Below are 14,299 nucleotides of genomic sequence, written 5' to 3'. Positions count from 1 at the left end.
ATAACCTTGGACAGATGAGAAGAAACTGGAGTTTTCACAGATGCAAAAATGAAACATTCATGGAAAAGAACAGTATAATGTGGAACATGGAAGAGGCTTGGTTGTTTAAGCCCTGCTTTGCTGCATCAGGCACTGCCTGTCTTGAATTTGAGCAAAGAGCAATGAAATCTCAAGCTTATCAAGGCATTCTGGAGTGAAATGAGCTGCCTAGTGTAAGAAAGGTTGGTCTCAGCTGCAGGTCACGGGTCTCCAACAGGATAATGACCTAAAATGCACTGCTATAAAGCCCCAAGAATGACTAAGAACAAAACCCTGGACCATGCCGAGGTGGCCTTCAGTCAGTCTTGATCTGAATCCTTCTGAACATCTGTGAAAAGAGTTGAACCATGACACCTGGAACCATTTGCTCGTGAGGACTGGACCAAAATAGCTGTCTACAGGTGCGGGAGTCTCATTAAAAGCTACAAAAAGGGTTTTATTGCAGTGATTTCCTCACAATGTTGTACGATAAAAAAGTTCTGGTTCAATTAGTCATTTTTTTAGTAAATTATTATTTATTTTGACTTTTGTTCCAGTTATTTCAGGGAACCATTGTGGAGTGTTCTTTCTTTAACAGAAGGGTTCCAGCAAACCTGTCCACACACTATACAGGACTGTCTCAGAAAATTTGAATATTGTGATCAAGTTCTTTATTTTCTGTAATGCAATTAAAAAAACAAAAATGTCATACATTCTGGATTCATTACAAATCAACTGAAATATTGCAAGCCTTTTATTATTTTGATATTGCTGATTATGGTTTACAGTTTAAGATTAAGATTCCCAGAATATTCTAATTTTTTGAGATAGGATATTTGAGTTTTCTTAAGCTGTAAGCCATGATCAGCAATATTAAAATAATAAAAGGCTTGCAATATTTCAGTTGATTTGTAATGAATCCAGAATGTATGACATTTTTGCATTACAGAAAATAAAGGACATTATCACAATATTCTAATTTTCTGAGACAGTCCTGTATCTATATATTCAACATGTGAAACATGCAAGTGGTAGTATCCCAGATTATTTCCTATTTGACTGTATTTGGGACAGGACTGCTATGGGTGGACATAAGTTAGGCTATTTCACCACAACACTACAACTGCCTAATATGACATTATAGGCGGATTTATGGTTCCGCGTTACATCAACGCAGACCCTACGGTGCACGGTGCGCGTAAACTACGGCGTAGGTTCTGCGTCGATTTAACGCGGAACCATAATTCAGGCGTCTTTGGGTACCCCGAAAAGCGCTATATGAAACTTATGTGTTGTTATAATGATTATTACATGTGAACATAAGACAGCAGCAGTCACAGAGCGCGAGGGAGGGCAGGAGGGCAGGAGGAGAGGAGGAGGAGTGGAGGAGGAGAGGAGGGCTCGTACAGGGATGCTCTGCTCGCACTCTCCAAGGAGGCTGGATGGAGACGGGATGAGCCGAGTGAACTGATGCTGAAAGTGCCTCCGGGGTGTCATTGTCAGAAACCTCCTATTTCGGGAAAGAAGGGGGGGAGTGTTTCGCCATATTCTCGATGCCGGAGGATTATGGACCATCACAACAGCGCCGGACTGCGTGAAGGTTTGGACAGCTCTGTTCTCCTGCGGTGGCCGACACATGTTTTAGATTACAGTCGCGTTGGGTATTTTCTTCCAACGTGTGGAATTCAACCTAATACCGGCGTGGGAGATGTTCCCGGCGTGCTTTTGTGTTGTTTTTTGCTGCACGCAGACGCGTTATGTGTTGACTAACCTGTGGCCATGCGCCGCTTCTCAGACGGTATGATACAATATTTTGATATGATGACCCTTATTTTTCGGTGCGTTCGGCTCCACTGCGCATGCCCAGTGACGGATCGAGAATGCCGCCCGACGCCACTGTGGTCCGTCCTGGTCGTGATGTATGGACAAAAGTAGAAAGAGCGGAGGACTGAATAAAATGCGTCGACAAAGTGGCTTCGAAAATACCAAAAGGATTTGACTTGAGATCCTTGCACGAAATAGATTGTGCTACAAACTGAAGAATGTCAGGGACACCAAATGCGGAGGCTGAAGGAGTAGTCTCCAAAGTACAAGTGAAGAAGGAGATCAAGACAATCGTGGAGAATTTGGAAACCATACTGGGAGACCTTAAGGATTTAGCCAAAGAGATGAAAGAGGTAAATCAACATGATGAGAGAGTTTCTTGTGGAATGTCTGCCTTTCTTTGTGTTTTTCTTTACAGTCTTGGTGTGAGTGTGCTGGTTTCTAAGCATCCAGATGGGAGTCTGACATCCACCTTATACTGTGGCCTGGAAATGGCACACGCCTTCTCACACTCTCTCACATGCACAGCCTGCGCTCCTCCCCCTGCCCACTAATATATGTGATCATTATCTCCTACATGAAAGACATTTGGCACAGGAGGATGTGGGGTGTGAAATGGCAGGACAGCTTCCTTCGCCCTGACTCACTAGCTATGATGAAAGTGAAAAAAAATATATATAATCACAATTAATATTTAATGAACAAGTTGGTTCAAGCATGAATGCGGTTTTGCATTGCATTTCATCATCTAAATGCAGACGGTTGTTTGCTGCAAATTATATACTTCAAAATAATTGAGAGGTATTGTATTAGTTTCAGTTGTCATTCTTAATGTGGTGCTATATTTCTTTCTCTTTTTGTTTTTCATTATGCTTTACACGGCCAGTCGTCTGCATCCCATCAAAATGTTTTGTTTGTGGTCTTTTTCCTTCTCAAACAGCAAAACTCTCAAATCTGCATGGCTATTTTAAATCTCAGTGCTTCATATATAAACGGGTGCTGATTGACAATCAGCTTAGATGCAGATGCATGTTTGGGAGACATGTTTAAACTGATATTAAGAACCGTACACAGTGAGCTGTTCTGAGGGAGTCCTTCTGTGACATATCTTTATACACAGTGCTTGCATCAGATCAGTGCTTCTTCCCATTCATTCGCTTCAGCAGGAATAACCGACAGTGCTTACAAGCTCCTATGTTTACGCTCCTCTGCAGGCTACACACCAGGCATCCAGGGTGATGGTCCAAACCTTTCACCTTGACATGACAAGCTGCCATTCTAATAAAACCTTGCATACAGTCTTTGCTTCCTACATAATGGATGGGCACTTGAGACAGCATCTGTCTCCCTCTGCATCTCCGCTTCGCTTATATTTTCACTCACTCACTCTCTCTCTCTTTCTTTCTTTTTTCAACTTGAGTTCAACAAGACTTTGTTTTTCCTTTTTTCAGCAGTTTCAAATATATCACAGCAGGCATCACACTTTAAAAAAAAGAGGGCATTGTAATCTGTCTATTGTGATCTTTTTCTGATGTGCCCTCTTTCTTTTTCTTTCTTTTTTGTTCTTTTTTCCCCCCTCACAGGAAATTGTGTAGAGGATCAGTTATTCTGACACTGCACACACATTGAATACATACCTCAAGGGGGTGCCACTATCAAAGCCAGTGTTTGGGGCATAATCCATTTGAATTGCAGTTATCTGTTATAACTCACAGACAGGGCTGGAGCCGAGCCTGCCTCTGAGGAGAGACCCTTCCCAGATGCTTGGCACCGCAGCACACGCTGCCTGGCCTACAGCTGGGGCTGCACATTGGGATACTGGTATTACCTCTTCTGTGTGTCCCAACAAATTATCCATTTAAAGACTGGATGGAGAGTTAAGCTCTCTGCCTTCTCTGCACTATCCAGGACTATCTTTCTCTTCAGCCACTTGCCTGTTTTCCTCTCTCTACTCGTTACTCACGTCATTTCTCTCCCGGCCTCTTACCAAGTCACTGTTTAGACAAGCACTTCAAATCCATAAGCAATCATGTATTAAAATAGGCTAATGTGCCGGACATCTTGAGCTATACATCAAAAAATAAACATACAGCTTGTCACTGTTGTCAGTATGAATGCTGTAAAGGGAAATGCATTAACTGTACTCTTGTAAGGATTTCTTTTCTTGGATGTGAAAGTATGAAGTTTGGCATTTTCAGCTCAAGTTATATTAGACTTTCTGGGTCTTTAATAGCCAAGCAGCCATTAATAAAATGCCCAGAGACAGGAGAACCATGTAGGATCTCTTTTCCAAAGGTGTTGTTTGGACTAATGCAAATGGTGCCTGATGGTGCGAGACATTTTTAATTTCTGGCACCAACATTAAACACCATCATGTAAATTCATTCTGGGACAATATTTATCGTAGTATGTATGTAGTTTAAAACTTTACCATCTGCATCTATTGTCTGAGCATATCAGTCCTCACTTTCTGGGTGGGCAGAATAACTGAGTCTTTAAAAAAAAAATGAGATGATGTAATATGTTTAAGACTGGACTGTAGATCATCGTTTTGTCCGTCCTTTGTTGGCCTTGCATTGGCTTGTTAAAGTTGTAGGATAGCGGCATATCTTTCCTTTTACCAAATTTCAGTTTGGATAGATTCCAGTTCCTTGTGACCCTGAACTGAATAAAGTGAGAATACTAAATGGATGAGTGGATAGGTAGAGTATTAGAAGGTACTTTTTATTATTTATGTACGTACTGTATGTACTTTCACATCTCCTATTAATACCATCCATCCATCCATTTTCTATACCCGCTTTATCCTTTGCAGGGTCACGGGGGTCTGCTGGAGCCTATCCCAGCTCATTTTCAGGCGAAAGGCAGGGGTTACACCCTGGACAGGTCGCCAGTCCTTCGCAGCCTATTAATCCCATCTCAGTCATTTAATTATCCACGATTCAAAAACAGATGTCCCCTTAGACGAGCATGTTAAGTCCTGATGAAATCCTATATTCATTTCTGTTGCAGCCTCCAATTACTGTCCTTGTTGGTAATGATATTTCATCCTCTCATGCCACTTATCATATAGTTTATCATTCCTGACCTCGTTGTCACAGTGACATTTACTCTGCTTGTCACCAGGTGGTTCATGAGATTGACACTCTGACTTGTGACCTGCAACTGGAGGAGGAAGGACTAACGGACAGCTCAAAGACAGACACACTCAATTCCAGTTCAAGCTCCACCACCACGACTACGACTGCTTCGAGCCTGGAGAAGATGAAGATCTTCCCCGATGACTGCTTCTTTAAAACCCAGGTGCCCCACAATCCAGTCCCGGTCAATCTTCCTGCAGTCTTGACTGTACTGAAGAAACCGCGTCCGCCTCTTCCCCCGCCAAGACTCACCCCGCTGAAAGCTGAGGACCACAACATAAAAAATCTGCCTCATCCGACATTGGTCTTATCAGGGAATATATCCAAGGCAAACGGGTCTTTGTTTAGGAATGGCGGGGTTTTCCCACCCAAACCAAACAAGGATTTTTTCTCATCCGCTCCATGTTTCATTGCTGGTGAGAGCGGGATCCCTGAATCAGGGCTTGTTCCTACGTTGCCCAAACCGATGCCGCTTCTTCGGCATGAAAAGAACAAATGCCCCAAAGCGAACAGCAGAGAGCCACGTGAGAAAGAGCGCGTCCGTTTCAGTGAGAAGGTCCAGTATCACGGTTACTGCCCCGACTGTGACCTCCAATATGATGTAGATGACACAGAACTACATTTACAGGCTGAGTTAAATGACTTGAGGCTCAGCCCTGTGCATTACTGCTCTTCATCCTCCCCTCCTCCCTCTCATCCTCTTTCTCATGAATTAATGTTGGAAAACGGAGGGCTCCCTGTCAGCCGGAGTTTCCCACCAACAACAAACACTCCTCCACCTTGTGTGCCTCCTCACACGCCTTCCCTAAAACCCCATAAAACAATCCTACGCAAATCAACCACCACCACAGTTTGACACCAAACACCCCTGTTATGTCTTAACCTAAACATTCTTGAATAATTGATACTGTTTTCTACTTTACGAGCGCTTTCTACTCCAGTTCAATTTTGGATTATCCAGAGAAAGGGGCGAGGTTGAGAAACAAACACAAAGGGATGGATAAAGTGACTGGAATGGAGAGAAAGGCATTGCCGAGGGGCGCTACGACGTAAACAGAGGGATCAGGAAGAGGCGGTGAGTGTTTGTGCATGTATGATTGCATTTGTCAGGAAAAGAAAAGGGAGGAAGAAAGAAAACAATTGCATGTGAGCACTGATGCATATCTACTTTCAGGTTTATTTTTATTCATCTGTGTACATGTTTGTGAATGCATACATTATATGGCTAGTGTTTTTTTAATTGGGAGTGATTGCTTACTAAAAGGAATGTTGTGAATGTCATAAAGGGTGACTGACAATACTAGAGCTAAATTGTATCTATGTGTCTGTGGAGGCCTTTGGTACTAATGAGTCTGGAACTGAGGTACTTGTTTCTTTTGAGTGGAGTGTGATTAATGTATATCCTTCTGGATAAAACAAGAAAAGCTGCTTCCTTTAGATTTCATCCAAAGCCTAAAAGATCTTCTGACACCGATGTATACACAAATGGCTACACTGTATATGAATACAAGCTGTTGAGGAAATATAGATGAATTACATTACATACCTTATGCAGGGAGTTATTTGTGTCTTCATGCACACACCTCCCTAAACTAAAAATAAGAGACATATGCATTGATACTAACTCTTCCTTCCTCACCTCCCAGTTGACGTGGCATTTTGCTGATGTATAAAACTGAAGGATTGAAAAGAGAAAGATAATGAGAAGAAAGTGACATTGAGTGAAGAGAGAGAGAGAGAGGCATTTGATGGCACATCAACTCCTGGATTTGTGAGACTGGATCTCTTAATTTTCAAATCTTAAAGTCAAAAAAAGTTGGCACAGTATTGGAATAACAATTACTTAAAAAAAAAAAAAACAGGCCTTCAGAGTTTTCAGTTACGGCTGCTATTTCCGTGCAGACATCAGCCGTAAGCATTTTATGGTTTGTCTCGTCAGCTTTATTTCATTTGGTAATATACATCTATTTCTGCATTTCAGGCCTGCAACACGTTCCAAAAAAAATTTGGAAAGGAGAAATGCAGGGCAAATAAGGAGCCAGGCGAATATAAGGATGTCATTTAAAACGTGCTGTTAATCGGTGACTCTGGGACAAAAGCAATGCTCACAAAAAGGCAGTCTTCAAGTCGCAAAGTTGGGCAGAAAAGTTTCATTTTGTCAGCATAAGAAAATCATTGAACTGTAAGAACTATATTCCTCCAAGGAAAGTTTTGAAGGGATTTGCATATTTCTCCTTCGACAGAGTTTAATATAGTTTAATAGTTTCAGGAATGTGAAGGGATTTTAGCAGTTAAAGGACAAGGGTGCTAGCCTAGGCTGGACACCAGTCTTTTCCAATCCCCCAGATGACAATGCATCGAGTCGCCTTTCATCAAAAGCTGGTATAATCACACAGGCACTTTTAATGTTGTCAGGTGAACTGGTATTGCCTACCCCCCACCCCTGAGAAATGGTCATTGTGGGCTCTGGGCCAAAAATAAAATGATGATCCAGAATATTATCAGCAACAAGTGCAAAAGCCTGGGCATGTGATGGCTGCGGGTGCCCTTGACTAAGGTTAATTGCACTTTTGTGATGGCAGAAGCAAAACGAATAAGTACTTTCAGATTTTAGACCAACGTATGCTGACTACAGGACATCCTTTCCAGGTTCCATCAGTGCATCAGTGCATTTTTCAGTAAGAGCATGCCCCACCACATTCTACAGACATTAGAAAGGCATATCTGAGGAAGAAGGGGGTGTGGGTACTAAAATGCTGTGTCCTCGGTCCTAAACGCTCACCTTTAGAGAGTGTGTAGGGAATATTGACATTGGAAATGTGCCCAGGACGACCCAGTCCTGTTGCACAAGACATAACTGCTGGAAGATAACATAATACCTGCAACACTCCTTTGTTGATGCCAGATCAATTTCTTTTTGTGTGTTCTGAGAATAAATGTCATTGTTACAAAGTTGTAAAAGGTTTACTATCCCAACTGCCTGAAATGCAGAAAGTGACGTGTATCAGCAAATGAGATGACGCCTGACAGGACAAAATAATGAGATCTTGGGTTTGTGTTGCCTGCAATATACGGAAATTCAAAACAAAGATGTGAGCAAACAAGTGTAAGTACTGCATTTATGTTTTTGTAGACACCAACCCTCCATATAGATGATAGGTGAGTCTAAATGGACAATAAACTAATCAGTTGTTCTTCTCTTAACTACAAATAATCTAACAGAATAAATGCTGCACTTTATTTCCATTAAGTAAAATAAATGAACATTAATATACCATCCCAATCTACAGTATATTGAACACTTGGGAGTCTCCATTTTATCAGCCTCTATAAAAAAGTAATAAAGCTAGAGATCCCCATGTGTGCGAACTCAGATAATTGTTTTTAAATTGAGTGTTAAGGAGTCCCACTTGTGTGCGTGTTTGAGTGTGCGTATGGGCACACATTGGCATTTCTATAGATGTTTGTAAAACTGCATGTCATCCAAGACTTGGGGAGACAGCATACCCTCGAGTTGGATGGGCATGGTAGCACGTTCCTCCCAGCAATGCCCTTAATTAGCTGGCTTAGACCCCAGAAGATAACTGCTGCCTCAGACAGCTTTCGTACCGACATTAGCCGTGAAATAATAAAAGGCAAAGACATGTTGGGGGCAGTTCAGTTAGAAACAGTACAGTTAATACATCACAGGTTTGTGCTAGGATGGGTGGGAAGCTCTGGCAGGGAGCACCCTGAGAAAACCGCATGCACTGATGACTAAACACAATGTCCGCACTGACCTTACAATTTAAAATCCCCAACTGGATTAGGGATCTGTGGATATTCAGCCATGAGAAAAATGAGACAGAACAGGAGAGTGTGTGTTCGGACTGAGAGAAAGAAAGAACCTGATGCGATGTAGGTTGATGCTGTTTCAGCTGTGTTTGCTGTGGTGTGTGTGTGTGTTTGTCCTCTTAATGGTTGCTCTAAGTGTGAAACCTTTGCCACTATTTCCTTTGTACCAGGGGATCCTACTGAGTCTGGAAGCAGCAAGCATGCACATGCATACACATGAGTGCTGAACAGAATGGACTGCAACCACTATCAATACGTGCTGCTCATATGGGTTTTTACTACAGCGATGCTTCCCTTAAAGGTATAGTCTGTGATCGTATTCAAAAACATTTATTGTTATACTGGGTGAAATGGTCCTTCCATCCTGAGAGTAGCCAGTGAATAATGTGTTCAGAAAAAGGAAAGAAAAAAATCTGACCTCTCTGACAGCTTTAATCCTGTAAAAACTCCAAGACCAATCTGTTTTTTGCGGCCGGAATGGCACGGATGGGTCAGAGAACCACAGGCTTGGCAGGGGGGGAAAGAACCAATCAGATCCATTTTAAGTCCCGCCCACGCCCTCCTCTGTCCCATGCGCGCACTCTGCTTCCGGCCCCCGTGTCCACTTCCCACAGGTCGTCCTCGGCTCAGAGTGTCCCAGTGTAACCCCCCCCCCCACTCCTCCAGACTGGCAACCGCGGCCTGACATCGGAGGGCCCCCGCTGCTCCCGGCTTCACCGCCGGCTCGCGGTCAGGCGGTCACGTCGAATGTAACGGCTCGCCCTGCTAAAAAGGCTAAAAAAAGAAAGCCAAAGTGCGATTCTGCGGGTCCGTATGGGGGTCCCCAGTATGGGGGTCCGTGGGGATGGAGGCGTCTCCATCCCGGCGAGGGCGGAGAGCGCCGGTGCGGCTGGCGGTGTGGCTGGCGGTGCGCTGCTGTGCAGGCTCTGTTGCCACGGCTACGCCGTAGGGCTATGCCGTAGCCTACGGCGTAGGGTACGCGGCGACGCGCACCATTCTGCGTTGGTGTAACGCGGAACCATAAATCAGCCTTGATGCGCAGTGCCCACCCAATCAGAAACGATACAGATATTCTGTGATATTTTTTTGGGTAGTTTTGTTGAAAATGTGCTGTCCAAAATGTCCTGGAAAACTCGACTCCTGCAAATGTGCGTTCCCCAAAGTTTGTGGGGGCGTGGCTTTGGACGGAGCGCTGACGGGAGGGGGAGGAGGGGGCGGGGCTTAGAGGAGGTGCCACTTTCAAATCTTGCTAGCTCTCCAACATTACTGACTATACCTTTAAGTGTAATACACAACTCATTGAACCAAGGGCATTGTCAGAGTGGACTTTTGACAATTGAAAATGCAAAAGAGAATATGCTTTGTTTTTTATCAATAGATTTACAGGTGTGAAGTGTTTCAATATCCTGAAGAATAAGTAGAAGTGTCCCCTTTTTTGAAACACAAATGTGTCTTCTTTTCAACTGAAGTTTATATAGCAGTTTTTCAAATTTTCTTAAATATGCCCAGGAGCTATAATGAGATTGCTCCTGTGAAACAGAAGCCACTGCTCTTCTGAACAGGACCAGGGAGTTTTTGTGTAGCATATTTAAGGTCCCGTGCTCCAGGCTTCAGAATGAAGTTGTAATGGGCAGGGAGGAGGTGGATCTTCACCGCCTCCATCATGAGTCAGGACTGACTCAACACCACTGACCTACTCCCTACAGCTCACCGCTCTACTTCTTTGTGCAGATCTCTCCCTTTCTAAATGTCTCGCGCTCTCTCACTATTCCTTTATTTCTTTCTTCCTTTCCCCATGGCCGGTGCTTCACTCCCACTCAGCAGCATCTGTATGCAGAACCACCTCTTTGTGCACATGCATATCTATAAACATGTGCACAAAGAGGTTGCTGTTATTAAAGTAAAAAAATAACTTTGAAAACAGTAAACATCATTGGTAGAATTTCAGCATGCATTATCTGTCTTTGCAGAGCTGCAGCTGCCTCTTTACCTTTGAAATACAAATTAACTTCTGTAATTGAAAATGTATATTTCTGACTGTTAGTATCCACTTATAAATTATTATTTTGAATATAGGGGCTCTTACATTTACAGCTTTTGTTTTTTACAACCCAACATCACATTCTGTTGATGTTACTAGTCTGAAACCTGATTTTATGAGCTGCATCTATCACTAATTCAAGATCTCTTAGACATTGTAACAGTAAACACCAAAATCATATACGTGGTTATAGTGCTTGCATTGTCTTCATCTGAAATTTGAACCTGGGAAGTGCACACCATGTAATAAGACTCAATAAATGTGTCGGAGTAAGATGCACATCCTGCCAAGGAATATTAATTAACTGTTGTTTTTCTGCCTGATTGTTGGTGGTGATAGTCTGCTAAGAGACGCACTTGTCTGTTTGCTCAGCCGTGTTCAGCATGGATCATTTACTTTGATTTTTTTTCTCAATAAGCTACATTTCATTGTGATCACTGAAAATAAAAATGTTTTAAGGAAACATTAAACTAGATTAAACTAATAACGCGGGTGCTGTATGCCAATATAACTATATTGGAGATACTTTATGTAATGGGAATTATAAAAATAAAATAGATATGACCTACATTGGCCAACACCAGAGCCTAGAAGTAAATCTGGTGCTCATTAGGAATGAAAACTGGCTGATCTTGGTGCCTCTATCAATGACTCAGACAAAGTCATAATGTGAGAAAATAAGCGGGTGGGTGTTATTAAATCACTTGTGCCCAATAATATGCATACATTAGAATGTTAAGATAAATTGTGATATTAAAGGATGCATGTGCATGTGTTTGGAGTTGTATGAGTGCAAAAGACATCAATGTGCACTCATGCGCTGATGTGTGTTAGAAGGAGTCAAAGGGCATGAGACGGTTCGGTGCAACTTAAGAAGCTTTGGTGGTGAAGCAAACTTAATCTGAGGATTTCACGCCCCTTTGGAGATTGTTAAAATTTAGAAGCATCAGCTGCACTGTACTCTAGAGAGGTAAACAATATTTCATGTATAACAACTGAATCAGATTTGTGAAGGCCAGAGTGACGCAGATGGACTCCCTTACTTTGTTTAACCACTTCAGACTTGAATAAGAAACGTTAAAAGAATGACAGCTATTTAAAAAGTGACAAAAAGTGAGACAAGAAAGCATTTCAGAAAAGAAAAGGCTTCTAAATCCACATGGGAACGCATGTGACACTGTTCAGTCATATTCACTTTGATGATTTGAGTATGTGTCGCCAGGCTTTTGTCTGGGTGATGATACCTTTCATTTAGTTGGTGTTGTGACTGTGAAGTGGCTGTCAGATATTCACATTAATGTATTTCCTCTTTTTCCTCTGCAGGACCCATTGAGAAACTGGAGCTAAGAGAAAAGGGGACGTTTGCATCATAGACTGATCAACCTGGTTGATCAGCGAAGGAGGAGCCGGAGCTGAGCCGAAACATAAACCTTCTTTTCCATAAAGTGCTGCTGGCGTTCAACTGACAGGAGACAATATCCTCTTGAAAAAAAAATGTATACTTTGACATTAAAATGCTGAACAACCTCCAGACACATATGTAGGGGCAATGTTGCTGTGCAAAAGCCAAAACAAGGAGCCAAAACAAGCAGATAATGAATTGTATAGTTGTGGTGATACGTGTATCCATATAAATGGATGAAATAGTCCTGCTGAAACCTTATCAACGACTTACAAGGTGAGTTGAGATAGAGCCGTTCAAGACGGAGAGAAACGGTGTCAGCCAGTATTTGATTGATGTCTACACAGACGTTGCTCTGTACATACTCAGATGGAAATCAATAGCTCCACTCAGCCGATGGAATTTGCCTTTTAAGAATTGTAATTGTTTGCGTGTGCGGAGCCCAATAGGTCTGCCTATGAGCAAAATACTGCTCTGCTGGACTGTAGATAAGGAAAGAATAATATAGTGTCAGTATGTGCCATATTTCAACCGCAGAGTGTTTTTGTAGAAACCAATGTTCTGAAATGAATGATAACGTACTTACTGATCTGTGTCCAGACCTTCATCTGTTTGCTCAAACGGTGCCATGCATCCATGATTATTACACACTAACATGCAGAGATTCAGTTCTGTGGTACGGGATATAGTTGCAGCTTTAATGGATTAATGATGAAGTACTGATTTGCATCAAATTTTATTTGTATACAAATATACATAAGCATTTTTGATAAATATATTTCAGGCATTTTTCTACAGAGACTTTAACATTTAAAGAGATGATATTTTTGATATTGTGGTGGACGACTGAAAGGTATTTTGTTTTTTTTTTGTTTGGGGGGGGGGGAGTTTCCCAAAAGTTGACATTCCTCAAGGTACATGTTTTTTTAAGCAGGGCACAAGAAAAAGAGTTATTTATATGTAGAGGATAGTGTCTTCGGGAATGAAATACTTGAGTGTTATCACTTCAGGAAACTTGACTAAATGGGCTGCTTTGTTACTTAAAAAGTAAGAAGGCGAACAAAAATGTTCTAGGAGGGTTGAATGAATGCATTACTGACTCTTCACTTTGTCCAGCCATCACTGTGTTTTTCTATGCATTTTTCTAGAGAGGTTGTCAGTTGGTGGGTCCAACGTGCAGGGTGCTCTGCTCTCCGCAGCACAGAGCTCTTCTTACTCATTTCCTCATATGATGTCAATCAGGCTAATCCTGCAATCACTGGTAACCTGGAAATGTTCTTAGTTGGTGCGCTGGTGTTCATTATTGACAACCAGGATCCAAATCAAAATATAAAGTAAGAACAATACTCCTGCTTACTATTATCCACTAATGCTTTAATGGGCTGGGAATTGTGTGCTGGTGAGTAGCATTTTTATTTTTTAGCAAACAAACCTTTCACCAGATTCAGATCAGAGACACCACACTTGTAAAGTCCACGTTTTTGTTCCTGTTGGACACAGACTGAATTCATGGCCAATCCCTGGATCCAAAAAGAACCAGATCAAAAGACTAATGGGACATCTTGAAAACTGTCAGTGACATATTGTTATGTTCACAAACTGTTTGGAAATAACATGTGAGAAGTAAACACTTTGCACCCGTTGTTGCTGTGTCCGTATACTTTCATCAATCATTTGTTCGTATTTATTAATAGTTATCAATGATTTTTGTGTTAATTTTAGTGTCTGTTTTTTTTTCTTGTAGAGCAATCTTTTTCCAGTGTCATGACTCTGTGAACTGAGTGCCAAATAGAGGAAATTAAACCGACCGCAAGAGCATCACACTTGATCAAAGTCACCAGAAGGCGGTGTGAGCGAATGGAGAAATACAGAAAATGGCATCAGCAGCTACATCTTTTAGTTGAAGATTAGTGTGATGAAATAGCAGGCTGGCAGTGCTAAAGGCCATGAACTGTCTGCAGAAGATATTCTAATGAAGCCGTTTTAGTTTGTTATGGGCGTATCGACTATGACACATGCTGCAGCCAGTAGTTTAACACC

The 14,299-nt window shown here is 42.0% G+C and overlaps 1 protein-coding gene across 2 annotated transcripts; it reads left to right on the top strand.

The window, feature by feature from the left end:
• The first annotated feature begins 1,481 nt into the window (after positions 1-1,481).
• prr16 (proline rich 16) lies at positions 1,482-13,875 on the top strand. 2 transcript variants are annotated; one of them, XM_061730050.1, is made up of 3 exons: positions 1,482-2,195; positions 4,969-6,057; positions 12,181-13,875. In XM_061730050.1, the coding sequence occupies exons 1-2, from the start codon at positions 2,061-2,063 to the stop codon at positions 5,836-5,838; spliced, it is 1,005 nt and encodes a 334-aa protein (XP_061586034.1). In that variant the 5' UTR covers positions 1,482-2,060; the 3' UTR covers positions 5,839-6,057; positions 12,181-13,875. The 2 variants fall into 2 exon arrangements, with proteins under 2 accessions (XP_061586034.1, XP_061586035.1); XM_061730051.1 differs by lacking the exon at positions 12,181-13,875 and adding an exon at positions 8,987-9,109.
• Positions 13,876-14,299: the final 424 nt, after the last annotated feature.

Source organism: Cololabis saira, chromosome 9 (genome assembly GCF_033807715.1).
Source record: "Cololabis saira isolate AMF1-May2022 chromosome 9, fColSai1.1, whole genome shotgun sequence".
Classification (NCBI taxonomy): Eukaryota; Metazoa; Chordata; class Actinopteri; order Beloniformes; family Belonidae; genus Cololabis; species Cololabis saira.
This window is presented reverse-complemented; position numbering and strand designations above follow the sequence as displayed.

Excerpts from the sequence above, each read along its gene's own strand:
- prr16 (XM_061730050.1), top strand. The coding sequence starts at position 2,061 with ATGTCAGGGACACCAAATGCGGAGGCTGAAGGAGTAGTCTCCAAAGTA. Across the intron at positions 2,196-4,968 it reads TAGCCAAAGAGATGAAAGAG|GTGGTTCATGAGATTGACAC; the intron begins GTAAATCAACAT and ends GCTTGTCACCAG.